At 52.4% G+C, this 25,629-nt stretch overlaps 1 protein-coding gene and 1 long non-coding RNA gene across 6 annotated transcripts in view; one reads left to right on the top strand and one right to left on the bottom strand.

Moving 5' to 3' along the window:
• Window positions 1-6,618, top strand: part of TTC28 (tetratricopeptide repeat domain 28) — a 440,803-nt gene extending 434,185 nt beyond the window's left edge. For all 5 annotated transcript variants that reach the window (XM_084764313.1, XM_084764312.1, XM_084764311.1 and 2 more), the window contains 2 exons: window positions 1,149-1,256; window positions 1,936-6,618. In XM_084764313.1, coding sequence (XP_084620439.1) covers window positions 1,149-1,256; window positions 1,936-3,521 — 1,694 coding nt within the window. In that variant the 3' untranslated portion in view covers window positions 3,522-6,618. The remainder of the gene's footprint in view (window positions 1-1,148; window positions 1,257-1,935) is intronic.
• An 11,616-nt stretch (window positions 6,619-18,234) lies between these two features.
• LOC311586922 lies at window positions 18,235-25,329 on the bottom strand. The gene is made up of 2 exons (XR_014775692.1): window positions 25,283-25,329; window positions 18,235-18,471 (listed from the first exon to the last, which is right to left on the bottom strand). It is a non-coding gene; the product is annotated as an uncharacterized lncRNA (long non-coding RNA).
• Window positions 25,330-25,629: the final 300 nt, after the last annotated feature.

The following is a 25,629-nucleotide window of genomic DNA, read 5'->3' as shown; positions in this document are numbered from 1 at the left end:
CTGGCTCTTCCTGGGGCTAGTTCCACTAGTGTCCTGTGCACCTCTAGACAGGGGCTCAGGAAGCCACACACACACACCTGGTCCTTCCTGGAGGCAGAGTGGAGAGGGGAGCAGGATGCGGCAGGTCTGGTCCCCAGAGTCTCTCATCCTCGGCTAGGTTCCCTGTGCTAACACAGCACAGGCCGTTGGTGGTGGGAGAGCCAATTCAAGTCTCTGGCAAAAGCAGAGGGTTCTATCTGAAGCATTTCACTTACAGCAACACTCACCCTTTACACGATGACATCTGCGGGCCGCACCTGTTTATGCTTCAGTCCAGAGAGGAAAGTTTCCCATAGCAACCAGGTGCCCTGTGGGTCTCCTGGGGAACGAGTGTCCAAGCCCCAGCCGAGAGCAGAAGAGGAGCAGAGGCCCTTTGGTGAAATGTCCCGCCACTCAGTCTAGGGCGGCATGCCCTCAGCCCCTGACACCCTGCGTTGGGGTCCCTCACACAAGCTCCCTTGCCTTCCCAGTCTCTCCAGCAGGCTCACTGATGTCTCAAGTAGGGAGCCTGGCTGGTCTCTTCTGGGGACAAGCTTTAGCCACAGGGCCTGGGAGAACATGTCTGTCTGCCTCTGTGATGCTTGGCTAATCTAGAACTCTGAGGCACAAGGGACGACCTCACCTCAGTTTTCCAAGCACTAGGACCACAGGTGGCACCACTGTGTCTACTATGTCATCTCTGAAACCATTAACTGCAGCGTCAGCAGCTCATTAGCCAGCCTCTCAAGAAAGCCCAATGCCCTCTGTGCCACACTGAGGCTCATTAAAACCCACAGGATGGGGAGCTGGCAGCCCCCCTGGGCACAAAAGGTGGCCTTCGTTTTAGTAGAAGTACATCTCAGAGCCCCGAGGGCAAGAGACATGGAGAGCATGCAGGCAGACATGCCTGCTTCCTGGGGGCCAAGCTGGAGCCTTGCCCAGTGCTGAGCAGAGCAGCCACATTTGTCCTGGAGAGTCTGAGCAGACTCTTCTGTGGACTCTGTGAGTCCAGGCACAAGAGCCAGGCAAACTTCCACAAGCACAGTGAGGCTGTGCTTCTCCTGGCACCCCGCCGTGCTGCCCATGGGGAGGCCCATGCACAGCATCCGGCATCTCCCATGTTCCTCTAGGTTTTGACCTGTGTGAGGTGGGCCAAGAGGAAGTGATCCTGAAAACCGGGAAGCAGGCCAGCCGGCGCACTACCCACTTTGCACTCCAGGCCCTGCTGTCGCTCTTCGGTAAGCACCTCTAGTCCCTCTGAGGGATAGTGAGGAACGCATCTTTAGTTTGTGTTAGAGTCTTCCAGGGCGGGGCCCACGGAGCCCCTTGCTCTGGGGAGCTTCGTCTGTGGGGGCACAGGAAGCGCATGAGCTGGCCTGAGGCCAGAGGCAAGGAACTCAGGCTTAAGGAACACCCAAGTGGGGACAAGACTTGGAGACGGTGGAGCTAATGGGACGTGGCATGGCGTCAGGACGCACCTGTCCTACTCCAGGGCCATGAGGGGGCATGCCTGGCCTTGCTGCTGTCCCAGGGGTAACAGGATGGCAGCTGGGTGGCAGCCATGGTTTGAGGGTTTGGAAGAAAGTGCACTGTATGAGATGTCTGCTGAGGCCGGGAAGAGGCAGGAGGAGGAGCTCTGTGCCCTGTGTCCACTGGACACCAGCCTGAAGTGCTGGGCCTGGGCTATGAGCTCACTATTGACAGTCACCAGACCAGTCAGGACTCAGGCTTGAGTGGAAGGTGACAGGAGCTGAGAAGGGCTGTGTGGGCTGAGGCCGGTCTCAGGATGTTCCTCTTGTTCGTGAGGACTGAGAGTTAGTTCAAGTTACATAGTAAGTCTCTGCCAGCTTCTAACATTAAGGATGCATCAGTCTGTCGGATCCTAACTGCCCTTTGGCCTGCCTGTTCTACGCCTAGATTCCACTGAGCTCCCCAAGCGCCTCAGCCTGGACAGCTCATCTTCCCTCGAGTCCCTGGCGTCAGCGCAGTCCGTGTCCAATGCTCTGCCCCTGGGCTACCAGCACCCTCCTTTCTCGCCCACGGGGGCGGACAGCGTTGCTTCCGATGCCATCTCTGTGTACAGTCTCAGCTCCATTGCCTCCTCCATGAGTTTCGTCTCCAAGCCCGAGGCGGGTTTGGAAGGCGGGGCCCCCCGAGGACGACAGGACTATGATAGAGCCAAGAGCACCCACACACAACGAGCCACCCTGCCACGGCGCCAGCTGTCCCCCCAGGGCAGACGTGGGACAAGCAAGGAAGAAGAAGAATACGAGGGGTTCTCCATTATCAGCATGGAGCCACTGGCAGCCTACCAAAGTGACGGGAGGGCACGCTTCTCCCCAGACCCCAAGCAGCCGTGCGTCAGAGCACCGGGCGGTGTGAGGCTGTCAGTCAGCTCCAAGGGGAGTGTCAGCACGCCCAACTCCCCCGTGAAGATGACCCTGATCCCAAGCCCAAACTCACCCTTCCAGAAAGTGGGGAAACTGGCCAGCTCAGACACAGGTGAGTCGGACCAGTCCAGCACGGAGACCGACAGCACCGTCAAGTCCCAGGAGGAGACCACCCCCAAGCTCGACCCCCAGGAGCTGGCCCAGAGGATCCTAGAGGAGACCAAAAGCCACCTCCTGGCGGTAGAGCGCCTTCAGAGGAGTGGTGGCCCAGCAGGCAAGGGCCCTGACCGAGAAGACGGCATGGTAGCACCCAACAGCACCACGGTCTTCAGGGCTTCAGAGACCAGCGCCTTCAGCAAGCCTGTCCTCTCCCACCAGAGGAGTCAGCTGTCACCACTCACCGCCAAACCCCAGCCCCCGGCCAGGAGCTCATCCCTGCCCAAGGTGAGCAGCCCTACCACAGCAGAGGTGTCAGGCAAGGATGGCCCGAGCCCTCCTGGCAGCAGCCACCCGTCACCTGGCCGTGACACCCCAGCCTCCCCAGCAGACCCACCGCTCTTTAGACTCAAGTACCCCAGCTCTCCTTACAGTGCGCACATTTCCAAGTCCCCTCGGAACGCATCCCCTGCCTCAGGCCACCAGTCCCCTGCGTGCAGTGCGCCGTCTCCTGCACTCTCCTACTCTTCAGCTGGCTCTGCCCGCTCCAGTCCAGCCGATGCCCCCGATGAGAAGGTGCAGGCAGTGCACAGCCTCAAGATGCTCTGGCAGAGCACACCCCAGCCCCCCAGGGGTCCCCGGAGAATATGCCGAGGTGCGCCGGGAGCCTTGGCATCCAAAAGAGATGTCCTCAGCCTGCTGAACCTGTCCCCTCGGCATGGCAAAGAGGAGGGCGGGGCAGACAGGCTGGAACTGAAGGAGCTGCCTGTGCAGCGGCAGCGTGACGAGGTGCCATCCAAAGTCCCCGCCAACGGCCACTGGTGCACGGAGACAGCGGCACTGACAACATCTAGTGGCCTCAGCACCACAGCCACCACACGCCCCCTGAGACTGCCCTTGGCCAATGGTTACAAGTTCCTGTCCCCAGGAAGGCTCTTCCCTTCCTCCAAATGTTAAAGCATTGTCTTGCCCTGGCCCCTCGTCTAGTGCAGTCACCCACACGCCACCATCTCTCCTCGGATAGGTGGGCTCCCTGGGCCAGGTCCCACCATGCCAAATACCACTGTACTCACGGGTAGACCCTGGGCCAGATTCACCAAAAGCAGGTCTTGCGCAGCATAGGAACGGCAGTGCCTCCTCTGCCTCTCTGCCCTGCTTCTGCCACAGGACCTGTGGGAAGGAGGCAGCACGGGTTTTGCTACCAAGTCTCTGCATGCCTTTCCTGCAGGAGCACAGGCAGCTCCTGCTGGGCTTCCAGGCGCTGGTGGGATGTATAACGTTAAGTTCTGCACTGATGCATGACATTAGCCAAAAGGAGAACTGTGGTTTTTAAAATGCCAATTCTTTGTGATTAAATTGTAGCCATTTTGGTGGATACGGAAGTCACAGCCACAATGCAGTAACTCATGTTGAAAGCCCGCATCCCCAGCTGCTCCCATGAGCGAGGCCAGGGGCCCTTTGACCCCACTGTTGGCCAAACTTGAATTTTCTTAAAAAAAAAAAAAATTCTGTACTCTTGTCCAGGCATTTTAAAACTATGCAATTGTGGTTTAAAACACAACGTTGTGCTTTTAAAACATAACTGACCTTTTTTGTACATGGAAAAACACTTGGTTTTATTATCAATTGTACTTTGCATTTATAGCTATTATTTTTAAAAGCTCAAGAAATTTTAAATGTCAAATTTTGAATATTCATCCATAAGTAGTAATAATCAAGTTTTCCTGGGGATATGGTTGAAATTATTCAATTTCCTTATTTAAAAAAAAAAAAGAGAAAAGAAAAAAAAAAGGAATCCCCTGGCTAGACAGAGCAGACCCCAGGCACTCCATCAGCTGCCCTGCTGCACTTATTCTCCTGTCGCTGCGAACCTCCCTCTCCATCTCCAGCCCCCACAGCCCAGCTGGTCCCTGTGACTGCCCGCTCCACCGAGTCCGTATCTGCCCGGGCAGTCTTTACTCTGCTGCAGCAGCTGCACCACCACCGGGTCGGAGGAAACACTCTGTATTAGTACTGAGGCCCTTCCGGCCTCACTGTGGGAGCAGTCATCTGAACCAGGGCCCATCGTCACGGGGGTCTAGAGACCTGATGTCATGACCCCCAAGGGCACTTCTGACCCCGAGCAGGATCTGACTTTGGTTTTGTCTCTGGTTGTGGCTTTTTACAGCAGGGCCTCTAGCCCACGCTAGCCTTTCAGGGTTGCAGCAATCCTTCTGCCTCAGCCCGCACCACTGCACCGGTGATGCCAGGACCTCACTCTGCAGCCACTGACTGCTCCATCTGCCTCAGTGTGCTCCATAAAACCTGGCTCCCTGTTACTCTAGTGAGTTCTGTCATAGAGGACTCTGCGTTTGACCCAGCAACCTTGTTGACAAACATTGTAGCCTGGCCCAGCCCTGGGAGAGAAACCTCCATGAAGCAGCATGTACGCTCTGTCTGATGTCAGCAGGGAGCTAACTCGCCATGTAGCAAATGAAAACCAAACCCAGCACTGTGCATTCAGCTCGCAAAGTCAGGTCCTCGGCAACCGAGAATCAACCTCAGCACAAATGTAGGTGGCCGGCCTCCGCCCTTCTCGGCCACCACATCAGCCCTTCCCCCCAAGTGCCCGGGAGCCGGGCTCTCTGTGCTCTGCCTCTCAGACCGCAGAGGACTCCCTGCAGGCTGCCCTGGTGCATCCTAGGTACACCTTTGCTTAGTGATTCACGCTGAAGAGCCGAAAGGGGCCTGGGATGTTTTTTACTTGTCTTCGATGTAAGTTTCAATGAAGGAAAACAAAGTTGGTGAGAAACAGTGGGACCAGTGTACAGATCTGAGTCTTCGCCTGTGTTGGTCTTGGTGATTTCATGCACGTGAAATAGAATCAAATGATGTTTTCAGCTACATCCCAAGGAGGACACCTCAGATCGCGAGACTGTATGGTTCAGAGTTCTGTACGGGTCAGGGGTTGGCAGCCACGACCCACAAGCTAAAGCTGGTGAATGAGTTTGATGTGTTGTTTGTTTTGGCCGCAAGCCAATGATGGGTTTTACCATTTAAAATGGTTAATAAGTACAACACAAGTCTCGATTTTGCTTCTTGGTTCACAAAGCCTGAAGTCACCTATTACCCAGCCTTTTAAAGGAAAGGCTACCAACTCCTGGTGCACACCTGAAATTTTGTTCCACAGCCAGGAAGTGTTGAAGGAAGCAGAGGAGGCCGACTGGCCCCGCGGGCTCTCCCTCGGCGCAGGTGGTTCCTACACTTGGCTCTCCATCCCATGTGGGAAGAGCCAACAGATGTGGGTCAAAGTACAAAAGTAGTCTCCGTTTCCCCTTCGCTGGTAGTGTAAAGATGCTCCCTTAAGCTCAGGAAATAAACCTTTCTAACACATTTTCTTCTTAAATGTTCTACCCTGCTCTACCAGACAAAGACATGCCAGAAAGGCAGCATCTTCCTCTAGAGTTTGGTGTGACCGTAAAGCACAGCCACAGGCTGCCCAGCTGTCACAGTTGATTCCCAAGTGCAAACACACCCCAGAAAATCGCCCACAGAAGCGTGCATTTTAACCCACGTTGTTCCTGCAGCAGTGTGCAGGGCTCACCTTCCTCCTCGGCACTGGCAGGGGTGGGGTGCCGCCCACAGGCCCAGCTGCCCCAGGCGTACACACAGCAGCCTCAGTGATACTTAGCTGTGCTCTTCGTAAGGAGGCAAACAGCAATGGTGCAGTTTTTCCTCACACGTTTCGTTTCATGTGACCTGACTGTACACGTGGCTTGTGGGCTGGGCCTGTTTGTAGCGGATCCTTCAGCGATGCCCACGCCAGCACCCACCCCCAACCCCCACCGCCCTGGGCACCTCCCCACTTGGCATTCACGCTCCTTATGCATTTTTAGCCACCTTTGGCCTACGTGGACTTTTTTTGTAAATTACACACTTTCCAGACAGCATTAAACTTTTTATATTATGAACTTTGCCATGTAGAAAAAACTTCCTATTTTTATTGAGGCCGCGGGCGCTTGGCCCTTCCTTTGTGATTCTGTGTCTATTAAAGCATGAGCCTGCCAGCTTTAAACACCGTCTCCGAGTCTCCTCTGTTCATTTCCCGCAGCTCCAGAGGCGCCGTGTTGATGAATGAGCACACGGCTGAGCACGCCCCGATTGTGACCCTGCCAGGGAACATCAGGAGCAAGGGACACTAAGTATTCATGGCACCTGAGATGGCCACTGCCTTGGCTCTTGTACAATTACAGTGGCAAGTCAGAGATGCGGACTGTCGGATAGTCACTTAGACACACCAAACAGGTTCCAGCCACCTGATTCTCCTATCTCAGGAAGCTTTTCAGGAAAGGAAAGCAGTCCTCTGCATGGAGAGGCACGAGGCCAGACAGCGGGGACAGCGAGACGTGAGAGCGGGAGCACTGTGAGGAGGTGGGAGAGTGGGAGCACTGTGAGGAGGTGAGAGCAGGAGCACTGTGAGGAGGTGGGAGAGCGCGAGCACTGTGAGGAGGTGAGAGCAGGAGCACTGTGAGGAGGTGGGAGAGCAGGAGCACTGTGAGGAGGTGGGAGAGCAGGAGCACTGTGAGGAGGTGGGAGAGCAGGAGCACTGTGAGGAGGTGGGAGAGCAGGAGCACTGTGAGGAGGTGGGAGAGCAGGAGCACTGTGAGGAGGTGGGAGAGCGGGAGCACTGTGAGGAGGTGAGAGCAGGAGCACTGTGAGGAGGTGGGAGAGCGCGAGCACTGTGAGGAGGTGGGAGAGCGCGAGCACTGTGAGGAGGTGCGAGAGCGGGAGCACTGTGAGGAGGTGCGAGAGCGCGAGCACTGTGAGGAGGTGGGAGAGCGCGAGCACTGTGAGGAGTGACGTCCCATTGGGTAACAGCAAAAGCACTAGGCAGCAATATATAAAACATTGATGCTCTTGTGCTGTGTTGGGACAGAAGGAAATAGACTGTTTTTTAAAGCACACTAAATATGTATAAGCAAAAAAAAAAAAAAGGTTATATTAGTGGAGGAGAAATACAATAATAAAAGGACAGAAAAGAGAGAACAAATATTGTGTAAAATGAGTATCAGGAATGCCAAGTGAGCAGACCAAGTGCAGGCGGGAGAGGACGGAAGGGCCTCACACTCTGTCTACGTGCTGTGTCAGGGCTCAGCACAGTCACACTGCATCAGAGAAGGACACTGGACACCACAGTCACAGTGCAGTGCAGGCCTCACACAGCACAGCCTAGAGTCACTCATAACTAAAGATGAGAAAACTCCATCCTAAAAAAAAAAAGACAACAAGAAACAGGCCTGCTGCCTCACAATGAACTGAGCAGAAAGGCAAAGTGTAAAGTTGGGTGGCAACTGACAACACGGCCTCAGAACTCAGAGGGAAGTGTGGCGGAGGGGCCATTGAGAGACATCCTGTCATAAAAGGAGACTTCAACCTAAAAGCTTACCTCGGTAACAGACCAGGGTATGTGGTGGGTTAAACAATCCAGCAAACAGGAAACCTGCCTTGAACAGTGAAGCCACATTCCTCACATGCACGCTGAAGGTGTTTCATCAAAATAGCATACAGACCACATGATTGGTTTGGCTTGGTTTGGTTTTGGTTTTTCGAGACAGGGTTTCTCTGTGTAGCCTTGGCTGCCCTGGACTCGCTTTGTAGACCAGGCTGGCCTTGAACTCAAAGAGATCCCCCTGCCTCTGCCTCCCAAGTGCTGGGAATAAAGGCGTGCGCCACCACAATCGACCAGACCACATGATTATTCCCACAGCATCAGAGAACAACACTGGTCACCACACACAGTCACAGCACAGTCCACCAGAGAGCAACACTGGTCACCACACACAGTGACAGTGCAGTCCACCAGAGAGCAACACTGGTCACCACACACAGTGACAGCGCAGTGCAGCAGAGAGCAACACTGGTCACCACACACAGTGACAGCGCAGTGCAGCAGAGAGCAACACTGGTCACCACACACAGTGACAGCGCAGTCCACCAGAGAGCAACACTGGTCACCACACACAGTGACAGCACAGTCCACCAGAGAGCAACACTGGTCACCACACACAGTCACAGCGCAGTCCACCAGAGAGCAACACTGGTCACCACACACAGTGACAGCGCAGTCCACCAGAGAGCAACACTGGTCACCACACACAGTCACAGTGCAGTGCATCAGAGAGTAACACTGGTCACCACACACAGTGACAGCACAGTCCACCAGAGAGCAACACTGGTCACCACACACAGTCACAGTGCAGTGCATCAGAGAGTAACACTGGTCACCACACACAGTCACAGCGCAGTCCACCAGAGAGCAACACTGGTCACCACACACAGTCACAGCACAGTGCAGTCCTTCTGACAGCAGGGGTGGATATGAGCTATGGTTCCTCAGCAGTAATTTCAAGTGCACTACCTGACAGGAAAATAATCAACATGAACATATGAGTGGGGGTTGGGTCATGGTAGAACACTTTCCTAGAATCTGTGGGGCCCCAGTTTGCCCTCCCAGAACCATGGGGGAAAAAGCACACACCAGTGTCAACAGATACCTCCAGCCACCCTGTGGCCCCAAAGGGGAGCTGCGGCGGTGGTGGCGGCGGCTGCTCCTGTATTACATGCATTGGTATTCTGCCTACATATATGTCTGCGTGAGGGCGTTAGATTGTTAGGTCTTGGAGTTATGGGTAGGTGGGAGCTGCCATGTGGGTTCTGGGATTTGCACCGAGGCCGTCTGAGAGAGCAGTCAGTACTCTTAGCCACTTAGTCATCCCTTCAGCCCTGTAGTGTGCCTCTTGAGTACACACCTCCTTTCCAGGCTTCTGGAAGCAGGCACAGTGGACTCGACAAAACAGAAACATTCTAACTTCTGCCTACATGCTTCTTTGGTGGAATTAAAGACAGCAGCCATCTTAGTCTCCTTGAGTGCAATTCCACAGTCTTCATACCTAAGCCAGGCACATCTTCCTGTAAGCCTTACTGTGAGGGTAACTGCTTACTATTGGCCTGAGAACTGCTATGGTGGCTACAGAGCTGTGTAGTTAGGGAGTAAAGACAACATGGGGTGCATCTGGACACACTTTCCCAAATACTTTTAGTTCATGGTTGGTTGAACCCATTGATGAGCAACCCACAGACAGGGTACAGAAAGCCAGCTATGAGTAAAGTCATAAGACAAAACTGGTGGCGCATGCCTTTACCTCCAGCACTCGGAGGGCAGAGGCAGGCAGATCTCTGAGTTTGAGACCAGCCTGGTCTATGTAGGGAGCTCCAGGACATAATAGAAAAACCCAGTCTTAAAAAAATAAAAATAAGTCAGGCATGGTGGTACACTCCTTTAATCCCAGCACCTGGGAGGCAGAGACACAGGTAGGTGGATCTTCATGAGTTTGAGGGCAGCCTGGTCTATAAAATGAGTTCCAGAACAACAGGGCTATTACACAGAGAAACCTTGTCTTGAAAAATAAATAAATAAATAAATAAATAAATAAATAAAATCTGTAATTCCACAAAGCAAGTGGAATATAGAGGCATTAAGAGATTCTGTATGTGGGCTGGAGAGATGGTTCAGAGGTTAAGAGCACTGCCTGCTCTTCCAGAGGTCCTGGGCTCAATTCCCAGCAACCACATGGTAGCTCACAACCATCTATACTGTGATCTGATGCCCTCTTCTGGCCTGCGAGTATACATGCAGACAGAGCACTGTATTCATAATAATAAATAAATCTTTTAAAAATCTTAAGTGTAGTTGAAGACATCCCCCCCCCAAACCTGGAGGAGGGCTGCACTCTATGCTGCAGGTGCCATGGGTTCACTGTCTGGACAGCAGGGTGACAACTCAGAAACCACAAGCCAGAGAGAGCAAGCAGGCAGCAGAGACTGCAACTTAGGGTAGCTCAGGGCTGATGTGGACGGGAGGGAGGCTGCCACCAGATGCAGCAGCAGTAGAAAAAGGAGCACACTTGCTGCAAAGTGCTCCAATGTTGCATTTAAAATGCTGCTTGTGAAAATGCAAATTCCTCACATAGTTCAGACAGACAGGGAGCGAGGAAGTAGAAACGCAGCTCCCAAGACTGAGCTCACAGCACAGCGGCGAGAGTGGAGAGGACATCTTGTCAGCTCACTCTGATACAGTAAGAAACGCCAGAGAGAAAGAGCGAGTCTGGCTGCCAGGTGAGTTTCATTACTTGACTGGCCCCTGCTCTGAGGCTGTGAGAGGAGGAACATCACATAAGCACGTGAAGGACCCAAACACCGCTCCACCTCCTAATGGTTCCTGCAGCTCCCATCAGCGCCAGGCAGCCATGGTGGATTTTCAGGGTGAAAAGGATGGCCATTTGACAACTAGCCTTCAATTAGAAAAGATGGGAGGGTTCCAAACAGTGCTGGAGGAGGAGAAGCCTTGGGCAGCCGGAGGGTGGTCACGCCACACACTCTCAGCCCAGCTGACAGCCTCTAAAGCAAAAGGCCAGATGCCTTCCAGGGGCCTTTACATATTATTTAGAAAATATAAAAGGTGTCATGTTCAAATAATCCCCAAATGGGTAGAAAATGTAAAAACAAACAAACACAAAAACAGGCCTATGTTATTGTGAAGAGAAATGATGGTCTTTAAACGCCTATCCTGTAGAGGAATGTTAATTCAGAACATGGCTGCTCTGGCAAGAGATCACATCCAAAGACCTAGGTCTGTGTGATCCAGCTGGAATACAAACACACCTTTAATCCAGGAGACAGAGGCAAACAGACCTGAGTTCAAGGCCAGCCTGGTACAGAGCAAGTATCGGGTAAAGAAAAGCTTAGGTTTAGGTGTGGTGGTACATGCCTTTAATCCCAAAGGAAGGTAAAGTTAGTTTGTAGAAGGAAGCGCCCATGTTTGAAAGTGATGTCCAATTGAGTGGCCGAAAAGATGGCAAACCAGAGAAGATTTGACAGAACAGGATATCCCAGCTCTCAGGAGAGGAAAAGGAAGCTACTTAGGAGGCAGTTTTACCTGGGCAGTAATAGACGGGTTGCAAGACAGAGAGCTCAGGTGAAGACTGAATGAACCAGAAAATAAGAAGAAGCCAGAAGATTAGAGCAGATTGCTGAGTTACTTTGAGGCCCAGCTACACCACCCCTGGTTATGAGGAAGTACAGCCCAGCTACACCACCCCTGCTATGAAGAAGTACTGCCCAGCTACACCACCCCTGGTTATGAGGAAGTACAGCCCAGCTACACCACCCCTGCTATGAGGAAGTACAGCCCAGCTACACCACCCCTGGTTATGAGGAAGTACAGCCCAGCTACACCACCCCTGCTATGAGGAAGTACAGCCCAGCTACACCACCCCTGGTTATGCAGATGTACAGCCCAGCTACACCACCCCTGGTTGGAGAACTGCGGGACTTGGCCTCTCACAGAGATGCCTGCCTGTGCTCTGCTCACCACAGCGAGGAAGCACAGCTGCCCACGAGTGGAACGTCGACACGAGAGGACTCATGAGAAAGTGGGTAAGAGAAAACATTCCACCAAGTGAAGCACCCAGGCTCAAAACAAACATTGCACTCCCTCTCACCTGTGGAGGCTACCTTCCAGTTTTTACGTGGGGCCCAAGAAGCTGGGAAAAGGAAGCTTTAAGGAGGAGGGGCAGACAGGTGACAGGTGACAGGAAAGTGAAAGGGAGATGCCTGGTGAAAGATGGGGCAGAGGAGATGAGGGAGAATTAACGAAAACTCGATTATGAAAATTCAAAAACATCTGCTACTCTAGTTTAAAAACCAAAAACTTTATCCTTAGCATAGCTAAGTTGGAAAGACTGCCCACACCAGATGCTGGTGAGTAACCAAAGCAACCAGAATGTCTGTGGGGTGTAAAATGGCACAGTCACTCAGGAACTGTTTGGCTGCTCCCTGTAACACAGAGCGCCTGCCTCCTGCCCTTGCCCCGACCCAGCTACCAGCTTCCTCAGCACTTTCCCAAGAGAAATGAATAAACTCTGCCACACAAAAAGGTTTACACAAAAAATGTGTCTAGCTGCCTTATATACACAAGTGTGGAGCCACAGAAGTCACACAGCTGACTCCATACACACGTTCACTCTGACAGCAGTGAGCATGGCTCAACGCAAAAGAACACGAAGACGGCTGGTGAGCTTGAGGGGACACCCCAGTGTGGCGGGCAGCTCCACCTCGGGGCTTGAGGGGCCACCCCAGTGTGGCGGGCAGCTCCACCTCGGGGCTTGAGGGGCCACCCCAGTGTGGCAGGCAGCCCCACCTCCACTGGCACAAGCTACATGAATGCAGATATTTGCCAACTGCACCCTCAGGATCTGCACGTTTTTTTACACCAAAAGCCGCAGCAGAGTTCAGTTCTCTTTGGCAGAAATCAACAATTTCAAATTATCTGAGGAAATGGAAAGGGACCCAGAACACCCAGCAGGCTGCAAGAGGACAACCAAGCTCCCAGACACGAAGCTCCCATGGCTGCGCTAAGATGGGGCAGGCTCTGCTCATAGGTGAAATTGTACAGTCCAGAAACTAATCTGTGACACGAGGACACAGCACCACAGTGGGGCAGGGAAGGGAGGCGGTGCCCGGTCAACTGGATCTACATAGAAAAAGTTCACCTTGAGGCTGCGGAGGGGGCTCAGAGGGTAAAAGACCTAACTGAGCAAGTGGAAGACCACAGTTCCATCCCCAAGGCCCACATATCCAAAACACACAGCACATGCGTATATACAACATACACACACCCCTCCACACATTCAGACATGCACACACACATCCACACATTTGCATACCCATGTGCACCTCTACATATGCAAGCATGCACACAAATGTACAGCTAAACGTGCATACTACACCTACATAGACCACACACACATGCAAACACGCATTAACAACCTCGACCTCTACCTCCGTTCATACCAATACACGAATCCATTCTCTGTGGCCATGCACCCAAACGTGAACCAAGGCTAAGGACAGAAAACCTAGACAGTGCTTCAAAGACAGAGGTCACTGTCCCCTTACAGTTTCCAAATAGGACACAGAAGGTCTAATCTGTGGGGCAGGTGATGCCTGTCAGCTGTGCAGGGGCTGCAGACAGCAAGCTCAAGGCAAGTGTCCCTAATGACACAGAGGGGGCCTCCCAGGAAATGCTGTAAGCCACGTATCTACTCAAATCACAAATCAGGTCCACAGAGTGACGGTCTGGACACCGCTGTTGTGCTGGGAATCCACACAGTGTAGTTATAGTTTGTGTCCTCTTCTGAAAAACATTCTATGTCATTATGTGTAAACCTTACTTAAAATGTTGGCCTGGGGACACAGCCAGTGGTGCGTGCTCATCTGACATTGTCAAGGCTTTGGGCCCCCAGCACTGCAAAGACATTTAGAACTCCCAAGCCCACGCCTGGCTTCCTCCTCAGTACTATCCCCTCTGAAGTCTTCCATGGCTCAGAGACACCAGGGTCAGCTTTCATGACAAAACCCAGGAAAGCTGTGCCCCACTTCCTTTTCCTCACACCACAGGAGCCCCCAGAGGCCTGTGTGCTCCCACTTTCTCTGCAAGACCTAGCTATCTATGGAGCCTCCTCCCTGGTCTGGGCTTGCACCCTTCCCTTCAGTCTTTTCTCCACACAGCAGCCACAGTCGGCTTTGCAACAGGACAGCCCACTTCCCTATTTACCCTGTTTACTCGGTGGACAGCCCTCCCTGTTTACTCGGTGGACAGCCCTCCCTGTTTACTCGGTGGACAGCCCTCCCTGTTTACTCGGTGGACAGCCCTCCGAGCCCCTGGGATGCAACCTGGCACAGACAGAGCCTGCTCCTGTCCCTCAGCTGAGCCTAATAGGCTCCTGCATCGTGGCCTTCACACCTGCAGCCCGTTAAGCTCAGCGCCTGGGGCCTTTCCCACACAGGCCGCACGGCCTTCTCTGCTCTGCACCACTGTGGAGCCCCCTCCACACACCCTCCTTTTACAGTCTTCAGTTTTATTTTTCTTCACCAAAGAAACTGCAAGGCAGAACCTTAGTCAATAATCATCTGCCCTGGGCACATGAACCACACTCCAGGCAAGCCCCATGCTCAGGGACCGCAGGCTAACACAAGTCAAACCCCAGGGCTTCCGAAGGCAGGCGAGTAAGGAGAGGATCTGGGTAGAGCTGGGGGAGGGGAAAGAATATGGTCAAGGTAGATTCACTGCTCAAGAATAAAACATTTGAAAAATGAACTACTTTTAAAAATAACTTGCCCTCTGAAGCCTGTCAGGTGGTGTCTTACCTCGGCTTCTGTGGCTGTGATGGAACCCCAGGACCAAGAACTAAGGGAAGGAAAGTTTGGTTTCAGCTTACACGTCCACACCCCAGTCCACCGCTGAGGGAAGGAAGTCAGGGCAGGAGCCTGGAGGCCAGAGCTGAGGCAGAGGCACCGCTCCCTATGGTTTCTCAGCAGGCTCTCTTATGCAGCCCAGGACACCTGCCCAGGGATGGCTCCACCCACAGTGGGCTGGGCCCTCCCATGTCAATCATTAATCAAGGATGCCCCACAGGCTTGCCCACAGGCTGATCTCAAGGAGGCCTTCCTTCCAGCTGAGGTTCCCTCTTCCCAAAGGACTACCTTGTGTCAGGATGCCAAGCACCAGGCAGCACACGCTCTCCATCCCTTCCCTACCGCAGAGAGCAGGGCAGGCTTACTACACATGAAGATGGCCCAAGACTGGCATAGGGAAGGTCTCCAGGCTCTACTGGAAGTGTGAAAAAGAAGATACATTATATCCACCAAGAGATCATTTGACTATAAAAAAAAAATTTGGCCTAATTAAAGTTACAAGCAAGTAACTTCCCCCCCCCCCCCAGACAGGGTTTCTCTGTGTAGCCTTGGCTGTCCTGGACTCCCTCTGTAGACCAGGCTGGCCTCAAACTCACAGCCATCCACCTGCCTCTGCCTCCTGAGTGCTGGGATTAAAGGCGTGTGACACCACACCGGCTACAAGCAGGTAACACTTAACAAGGCGTGTAACAGTGTACCAGTTTCCTCCTAACTGAACAGGAGATAGAGGAGGAGGAAAGGGGAAAGAAACAAGGAGTGGGGTAGGGACATTTGTCCCGGAAAGCCAGAGGACTGCCTCTGGAGAGGAGACAGACATGCCTGTAGGCAAATGGCAGTTATAAAGAAAAAGAGGAAACCCGTGTTAGGACGAGGTATTTAATTTTGATTGGGCATGTTAATTAGGTGAGCCAAAGGGGCCTTTGGCAGCTGGACCTTGGTAGTCAGCCTCAGAAGGAGGAAGTGACCAATAAGAAGAATAGGCTTTGGGGGCTAGCTCTAGGTTTTTAGCAAGGCAGAGGGGATTGGGTTAGGGCAAGGCCAGAGGCATGTCTGTCATGTTCCAGCCTGCTAGAGCCTTTCAAACACTTTGGTGTTCCACTCCCCACTGTCCCCTCCATCTCTCAGTGCTCCCCACCCCACTGTCCCCTCCATCTCTCAGGGCTCCACTCCCCACTGTCCCCTCCATCTCTCAGGGATCCACACCCCACTGTCCCTCCATCTCTCAGGGCTCCACTCCCCACTGTCCCCTCCATCTCTCAGGGCTCCCCACCCCACTGTCCCCTCCATCTCTCAGGGCTCCCCACCCCACTGTCCCCTCCATCTCTCAGGGCTCCCCACCCCACTGTCCCCTCCATCTCTCAGGGCTCCACTCCCCACTGTCCCCTCCATCTCTCAGGGCTCCCCACCCCACTGTCCCCTCCATCTCTCAGGGCTCCACACCCCACTGTCCCCTCCATCTCTCAGGGCTCCACACCCCACTGTCCCCTCCATCTCTCAGGGCTCCACACCCCACTGTCCCCTCCATCTCTCAGGGCTCCACTCCCCACTGTCCCCTCCATCTCTCAGGGCTCCACACCCCACTGTCCCCTCCATCTCTCAGGGCTCCACTCCCCACTGTCCCCTCCATCTCTCAGGGCTCCACTCCCCACTGTCCCCTCCATCTCTCAGGGCTCCACACCCCACTGTCCCCTCCATCTCTCAGGGATCCACTCCCCACTGTCCCCTCCATCTCTCAGTGCTCCACACCCCACTGTCCCCTCCATCTCTCAGGGATCCACTCCCCACTGTCCCTCCATCTCTCAGGGCTCCACACCCCACTGTCCCCTCCATCTCTCAGGGCTCCACTCCCCACTGTCCCCTCCATCTCTCAGGGCTCCACACCCCACTGTCCCCTCCATCTCTCAGGGCTCCACACCCCACTGTCCCCTCCATCTCTCAGGGCTCCACTCCCCACTGTCCCCTCCATCTCTCAGGGCTCCACACCCCACTGTCCCCTCCATCTCTCAGGGCTCCACACCCCACTGTCCCCTCCATCTCTCAGGGCTCCACTCCCCACTGTCCCCTCCATCTCTCAGGGCTCCACTCCCCACTGTCCCCTCCATCTCTCAGGGATCCACACCCCACTGTCCCCTCCATCTCAGGGCTGAATTTGAAGATCTACAGTGACCCAGGCCCCTCACAGCGTTGTCTCAGGTTAGATTCTTGAATGACTCTCACTTGAAAATTGAGGGCAAAAGAGAAAGAATACTGTCAGGCCAGGTGCAGGAGGGGAAACTCTACAGCAACTGTCAGATGGTTTCTTGGAAAGCACTGGTCTACATTCTAGAGAAAGACGATTAATTTCCGAGATGTCCTGTGTTTCCTGTGGAGTGATGGCCTGGGGAGGGGGGGCAAGTGCAGCCTCTTTTCTGCCTCTGGTGCTGCCGGGGTTTGTCAGCTCCTGCTTCCACACCCTCGTCTGCATTGCAGCAGCCTGTTGCCTTGCCTGGAGCTGGCTGGTTTAGACGTACACTTGAAGTATTCTGAACAAGAGGAGTGTCTAAACTCAGACAAGAGCCACAGTGGCCAGGGAGGGCAACAGGGCCCCTCAGGAAGCAGGCTGGGCGTGGGGTGTCAGAGAAGACGTACGTTGGAGGATGTGAACCCCAAGACTGAGTACTAGAAAAACCTTTCTAGTTGTGGGGTTCAGCCCTAGCACACACCTTTAATCCAAGAGCTTCTGTAAACAGGATTAAATAAACTCCACCAGAGGTCAAGAGGAGGAGCAAATAACCAATTGACAAGGAGTGAATATAGGAAAAAAACCAGAGGGAAAGGGAGTCTGGAGAACAAACAGAGAGAGTGGAAAGGAGAGACATTTAGTTTGAAGGTGTTTTAAGGTAGGGTGGGCAAAGGCAGGCAGATCTCTGTGAGTTGGAGGCCAGCCTGGTCTACAAAGTGACTACCAGAGAAACTCTGTCTTGGGGGGAAATACTGTGGAGAAGGAGAAGGGGCTTGTTCCTTCTGGGCCAGGAGCTGAGGAGGAAGGTCAGCTGGTGCTCCCTCTGCCTCTCTGAGCCAGCAGGCTTTCACCCCAGCATCTGGCTCCGGAGTCTTTATTGGTAAATCGAACATTTGGGATTTTGTTTAAAAGCAACAGATGCAGGGTAAGGAGGGCACCTTGCAGAGGAGGGGTGATGACAGCAGCCCTGTGTGGGCTATGGAAACATCCACTCAGGGTGGGGGCAGGGACAATGGGCACATGTTACAAACCAAGACTGATCCAACATATAGATCTGCTAAGGATCATGGGAATTGGGCTTCTTGCCCAGGGAAGAGTTCAACAAGAAAAAATGGAATCAACCTATACAATGTTGTGTGGGAAGGAATCAGAGGCACTGATGTAAATTTATTTAATTGATCAATGGATCAATACAGGGATGGCTGGGGGAGCCTGGCAGCAGCAACAACACAGTAGCAATGAAAGCGCGCACACCCCAGAGCCTGGCACCTAAGGCCACTTGGCATTCCCAGGAGCCAGGCGTCCTGCGGACAGCAGGCTGATCAGAATGTGAGCACGTGATCAGATGCACTGAGACTTTCAGAGGACTCCGCCAACAGTTTCTAGATGCTCCTATGGGGTGGGGTGGGGGGCAGAAGCCAGAATTCAAGTATTAAAACTCATGCTAGTGAGCTGCATACATGACGCTCACAGGAGAGAACCGGTGTGTGCAATGTGTACCATGTGGCATGGGCACGATCACATGTCACACTTACACACACACACATAACACATAAGTTTTCAGGAAACACTTACTTTTAAGTTATAATCCATTGAGTAAAATAAGCTGAGTATACACTGACATACACAAATGGACAAACTCCAGTTCTGACACGGCGGAGCAGGGCAGCGTCCGCATGGGGAAGTGACACCGGGACTTTAGGGAACGTCTCCTGTGTCACCTTTTCACACGCTCATGGAATCTCCTGGCACATGTGAGCTCTCTCGCTAAGCATTCCTCTGTCCCCTCTGTCCCCTGTCCCCCGCTCTCCCACCTGCACCCTTGAAAACCACCATGCAGCGCTGGGCACGAAGCCTTACTGAGTTTCCTGTCAGTTTCACATCCCTTCTAATCTGCTTCCTGCTTCGTTCTGAGGCATGGTTACCCTAGAGTTTGGGCCTCTCTGGGCTTGTTTTTTAAGCTGCTTTGTGGTACTAGAGCAGGCCTCGGTGCAGCCATTCTCTGACCTTCCATAGGTGGCTCACCTGGGGCTTCTCCCTGGCTGCTGAGGACAGGAACCTCGCTGCCCCCAGGAGCCCTGTGGACTTTCTCCTGCATGTCTCCTCCCTTGGCAATTTACCCTACCTAACTTGCAGCCATGAATTCCCCAGGCCCTCGGCCTCGCTGCAGAGGCCGGCTCTGCCTGGGTCCCCTGAGCTCTGGCTGGAGACTCACTGTAAATAGCAGCAACTGTTCCTTCCTTAGGCACAATGTGCAGACAGCCTGGGGACATCACTGTTCTGTCAACAACAAACCATTTGAGGGAGCTGAGAGAGATGACTCTGGTTAAGTGTATGTGATTCTCTTGCTGGGGTTTGGTTTGTGTGCACATACCCCCCCCCCAATAGACAATAAAATAAAACATTTTGGAAAGTAATTTGACGACAACTGCCACAGAGATTTAACTCTCAAGTGCGTGTTCTAAAGAAGTGCCCGCATGCCTGAGGAGACTAGCTGCTGTCAACTATTAGCACCACAGCAAAATCATCGGGTGAACTTGTGAGCTGGCTCAGCAGGGGAGCCTGGCTCCTTGGTTCAATTCCCTGGTCCCACACAGAAGGAGAGCTGACTCCTGTCCTCTGATCTCCCGTGCACGCTGTGGCACACACATGCATGCATGCACATTTTGAAGTGTGTCTTATTGGGGCTGGAGAGATGGCTCAGAGGTTAAGAACACTGCCTGCTCTTCCAGAGGTCCTGAGTTCAATTCCCAGCAACCACATGGTGGCTCACAACCATCTATAATGAGATCTGGTGCCCTCTTCTGGCCTGCAGGTGTACATGGAGGCAGAGCACTGTGTACATAATAATAAATAAATAAATGTTTTTTTAAAAAATGTCTTCTTACTGATGAATGCTGCTTCTGTCATGTTGAGTCCACTCAATCTGCTTCCAGATACTTCCTACTTACTGCTTTTCCTACTGTGATTTCAGTACAGATTATAGACAGTGGTCACATCTAACACTTTTATCTCTGTTTTGTTTTGTTTTTTGTTTTTTGAGACAGAGTCTCTCTTATGTAGTTCTGGCTGTCCTGGAGCTTGCTCTGTAGACCAGGGTAGCCTTGAACTCTCAGATCCACCTGCCTCCACCCCCTACCCCTCACCGAGTGCTGGAATTAAAGGCGTGCACCATTATGCCTGGCAAACTTTTATCTCTTTTGTCAACTTTACAGGATTCATGTGAGCTTTAGACTCTGAAATTTACAGAGCTGCAGCCTGGATCTCTGTCAGTCACCTTCCTCTCCCTCTGTTGGGTTTATGTTCTTTTTGTCACCCAGATCTTCCAGGCAGAGACAGACCTGTAAGCAGCAAGTTAACAGGCCCCCCACCTTGCACACCCCTTAACTTACCTTCTGTCCCTAGTCTGTATCTGTCCCAGACATTACCCCTCAGCTGACAGACGCCATCCTGGAATCAGCTGTGGCCCTGCAACTGCTCCAACAGACAGACAGGCCTCACTACCCAGGTGGTCCTGCAGAGCTGTGGACTCTGGACTTGCTGAGAGCAGTGGGACCCAGCCTGGCCAGGTGAACGCTGTGGACTCCCGGACCCTCCCGGGGTCTCCCTTGCGGCCCCAGCTCCCCAGCTCCTCAGCCGCTGGTCTCCATGCTTCTCAATAACCCCGCTGCTTCCTGTCTCATAAGGTTCCTTCAGGTGTGGTTACCTGACAGTCAGTAAACCAAATGCTTCTGATGGGATTTCCTCAGGGCTCAAGCCATCCCCCTTGGCTTGAGCTGCTGCTTTGGGCCAGCATTCCAGACCCCCCCCCCAACACCCCTGCTCCCACTCCCCCACCCCACTGTCAGGCCCCCAATCAACAGGAAGCAGCCAGAAGGTTCCCCTTATCATCAACAACAATTGGATTTTAGGTCCAATTCCTCCTCCCCCCCCCCAAAAAAAACCGGCAGTGCTGGTGGTACTGTCCTACACAGACAGACTTTGAGTAAACAGGAGGATTGTTCGTGGGTAAACAAGCACAAAGGCAATCTTCTGTTTACCAGAAAAGCAGGGCTCCTGACGTGCTCCCCCAAGTTGGCCTTGGCAGTCTTTGCACCTATAGTCAGCTATCCAACACCAAACAGCCAGCCCTGAGACATAGGCACACAAGTGCCATTATACAGACTGAGTAGGCTGTATTTACACATTTAAACACACACATAAACGTACATAACACACTTACACATACAGCTACGTAAGAACAAATGATGAGAAAAGAGGGCATGAATGTGAAAGAGCAAGGAGGCCTATACAGAAGGCCTTGGGGGGAAGGAAGGGGATGGGAAGTTATGTAATTATATTATAATCTCAGAAATAAATAACTAAGCAAAATAATAAACAGTGAAAACCCACAGCACCTTCATGTCAGGCTAAATGAGCAAATGTATTGTTTTAGTTTATGGTCAAGGCAACACCTAGGACATGACTGAAAGCTGTGCCTGCTTCTGTCAGTTGTCTCCACCCCCACCCCCACCCCCGGGCAGAGGTGGGGCCTGATTTCCACAGTGATGGACCAATGGCCATTTCCAAGCACCTTCTCAACATTTACAAAAATTTCTGGACTCTTGATAAGCTGTTAAGTAAAAAATAGCAGCATAATGTGGCATTTACATGGTTTTAATTTGAGGTTTACTGAGGGATAGAGCCTTCCGCCTTCTCTGGGTATACAATGTACCTGGACCTATACGTACTGGGTCTGCACCAGCAACAACACGCTGAATTCTGTCACCACTGCACACAGCACTCTTTTTATTTTATTTTTTGGTTTTTCGAGACAGGGTTTCTCTGTATGGCCTTGGCTGTCCTGGACTCACTTTGTAGACCAGGCTGGCCTCTAACTCACAGAGATCCACCTGCCTCTGCCTCCCGAGTGCTGGGATTACAGACATGCACTATGTTACACCAATCTGCAACACAATCTGGATGCTTGAACATGTGGACAGGCAGACAGACAGACAGGAAGCCATGAGGGCAGAGGACAGAGAAGGACAGAGAGAGAGGGGGGTTTGGGGAGAACAATACCAAGAGTAAGAGTAAGGGAGCTTGTGGTGATGGGCGGGTCCTTTTCATCCCACACACACCTGGCATGCACCTGGCGGCTGTGGGAGGTGATGACGTCAGCTGTTGCCAGGCCTTTAAAGGCAGGCTAGCAGGGCTGCCTATATGCTAACACTGCTGCCATCCCTAAGTATGCAACAAGCATTGACTGCTGAGACTAACCCCGTCTTCCAGGTGTCCCATGACAGGCAGTGTGTGACCTCTGCATGGACAGGCTGTGTCTTTGCATTGACTGAGGAGTGCACTGTGTCACTCAGCTGTGTGGGTTCATTTGACCAGTGCTTGTAAGTGGGATTCGGCACATTCTCATGATCATATGCCACTTGGCTTCCTCTCCCTGCAAACAAGGCACCACTCCACCCGCCCAGTCCCTGTGTGTGTGTGTGTGTGTGTGTGTGTGTGTGTGTGTGTGTGTGTGTGTGTATACTCGTGTGTAAAGGGCAGAGGGAAACCTTCAGGAGTTGGTTCTCTCCTGACACAATGCAGATCCTGGGGATTGCACCCAGGGTGTCAGGGTTGTCTGGCAGCGAGCAGTTTACCACTAGCCACCTTGTCTGTTTTGAGAGTGCCTAGTGTACTAATGAGATTAGCCCCTTCTGCCAGTAAGTTACCAGTTACCAACGCTATTCCCCTGGTTGTTGATTTGAAGTGGTTTGGGGATTTAAATGTTCTTTTTTTTCCACGAGGGGGTAGGCTCTGAGGTTTCAAAAGCCCATAACAAGCCCAATTTCTCTGTCCGTCTGTCGCTCTCTCACTCTGTCTCTGTCTCTCTCTCTCCACACATACACACACACACGCACACACACACACGCACACAAACACACACACACACACACACACACACACACACACACACACACACACGCACACTGTCTCCTCCTCTGGGTCAGGATGTAAAGCTCTCACTTACTGCTCCAGCACCCTCACTGTTGATAACTAACTGACCCTCTGGAACTGTAAGTCCTAACTGATGCTTTCTTTTATACAAGTGGCTGTTGCCATAGTCATGGTGTCTGCTCACAGCACAGAACAGTAACTAAGACACCCCCTGATTAGCTTCCCAAATTTAAGGGATTTGGGGATTCCTCTCAATACTTCAAACCAAATAAAGTTAGAAAAGCTTTTGGTTTTGACCTGGTGGGTTTTTTTTTCCTCTTCTGTTTATGACATGAGCATTAAACGATCAGCTTCTACACAGAGAAAGAAACAACCAGCAGAGAGCAGAGACAGCCTACCCGATGGGGGAGGACACTGTATAGCACACATTGAGGAGAGGCTAGTATAGAAAACACAAAGCTGACCCACACAGCTCAGTCAGAAGTCAGCAAAGCACCTGAACAGACACGTCTCTGAGAAGAGGCAGACAGAGGGCTGGTGGCTCAGGAGCAACATGAAAGGTGCTCAGCAGCAGCCGGCGCCAGGAAAAGGCAACTTTACTCTGATGCTCCTCACACTTGCTCAAATAGCCAGTGGGACTAGATGGAGGCCACAGCTGTCCTGCTGCAGAGAATAACTCAGGGTGACTGTCACAGAGAGTGGTGACACAGAACTGTGACCCTCCCCACAAGGAAAGGGACCGCTGTGCTGGCACACGTGCCTCCGTGTTCAGAGCAGCATTACACGCGGCGGACAAGACGGGGATCCGGTTAAGTGCCATCAAGCAGTGCGTGGATGAACATACAGCATGATATACAGTAAAATCATATGCACCCTCTAAAAAGGAGAGACTTGTCATCCGCACTGATGCAAGCAAGCCTGGAGGACGTGATGTTGAGTGAAACAAGCTCGGCACAGAGAGACAAACACAGACCTTCTTCCTTACCCTGAGGGAGGGCTACCATATCACAGGCTAGGATGTTGAGACGGTTTGACAAGTGACAAATACGCAGGACAAAGGGACGACTCGTGTCCCTGGTGTGGAATCTCATGGCATTATACGGAACAGCATTCAGTCTAAAACTTAGGAGTTATTTACTTGTAGGATTTTCCGTTTAATATTTTGGACTTTGGCTGACCACAGGCAAATGAAACCATTTAAGGTGGACGCTCAGCTGGGTGACGACCACACTGCAGGACCTTGCTTACACATGGGATCTAAATAGCTTGGCCCAGTGCTAGTCTGCTGACACCCCCAAGTGCGGTGGCTATGGCGGCTGTCTATGTGACTCCTGGAATCACTAAACATTCCAGCCACGGGCACACCTGCGAGGGATTTTTAGCTAACTGGTTCGTTTGAGGTAGGAACCCCACCTCACATCCAGCTCACCTGAGGCGGCACGACCTAGCCTCAATCTGAGGCTTACCTCCCCGTGCCGCCCCGTGGGAAGGACATGGACAAAGCGCCTGCTCTTTGCCTACTGCCCTCCCTCTCGCTGGTGAGTTTATTCCCTCGCTGGCTTTCAGGCCTCCTCACTCAGGATTCTGACGCACCAGCTGAGGCAGCAGCCACATGGGCTGAGCAACTTTGGAACCCTGGACTTCCCGGTGGTAGACAGCCAGTGTTGGACTGGCAGGACCACAGCCTATGAGCCACTGTAATAAATCCCCTAGAAGGACAGACAGACAGACCGATGGATGGACAGGCGGATGGAGGATGGATGGATTCCTTCTGTCAGTTCTGATCCTCTAGAAAATGCTAATAAACCAGGAAAAAACAAAAGACAAACTAAGCAGACAAACCCAGACCCTTCAAGGTGAACTTTTAACATTAAAATTAGTGCAAAAAAATACTTCTAAAAAAGTATGTTTTCTGTGAATGTGTGCATGTGTGTGTGTGTGTGTGTGTGTGTATGAGTGGTGTGGTGTGATGTGTATGTATGTGCATGTGTATGTGCATGTGTGTGTGCATGTGTATGTGTGCATGCATGCATACATGTGTGCATGTGTGTGTGTGTATGTGTGTGCGTGCATGTGTATATGTGTGTGTGCGTGTGTGTGCGTGTGTATGTGCATGTGTGTGTGCATGTGTATGTGTGCATGCATGCATACATGTGTGTGCGTGTGTGTGTGTGTGGTGCGTGCGTGTGTGTATGTGTGTGTGCGCGTGTGCATGTGTGTGTGTGTGTGTGTAGAGGTTGGAGGACAAGTTGTGGGAGTTAGTTCTCACCTTCCAGCGAGTGGCCGACAGGTTTGGTGGCACACACCTTTGCGCACTGACCCATCTCATCCACCCGCAGGAACATTTGTCAGCTGAAGAAAAAACCCCAAGTGAGCAACAGATAATGTCACTCTTTTTGTGGATGTGTCTCTGTGTGTGTATGTGGCTGGGGGCGGGGGACGTTGTCAGAGGACAGCTGCAGGTGTTGAACCTCTGGAGCCATCCACCTTTGTTCTGTTTTGTTTTTTGTGAGCTGGGTCTGGCTAGCCTGAAACTATATAGAGCAGGCTGACCTCCAACTCACAGAGAGCTCTGACCTTTACCTCCTGAGCTCTGGCATTAGCTATGTGCTACGA

Source organism: Acomys minous (assembly GCF_964271855.1).
Source record: "Acomys minous genome assembly, chromosome: 16".
NCBI classification, from domain to species: domain Eukaryota; kingdom Metazoa; phylum Chordata; class Mammalia; order Rodentia; family Muridae; genus Acomys; species Acomys minous.
This window is presented reverse-complemented; position numbering and strand designations above follow the sequence as displayed.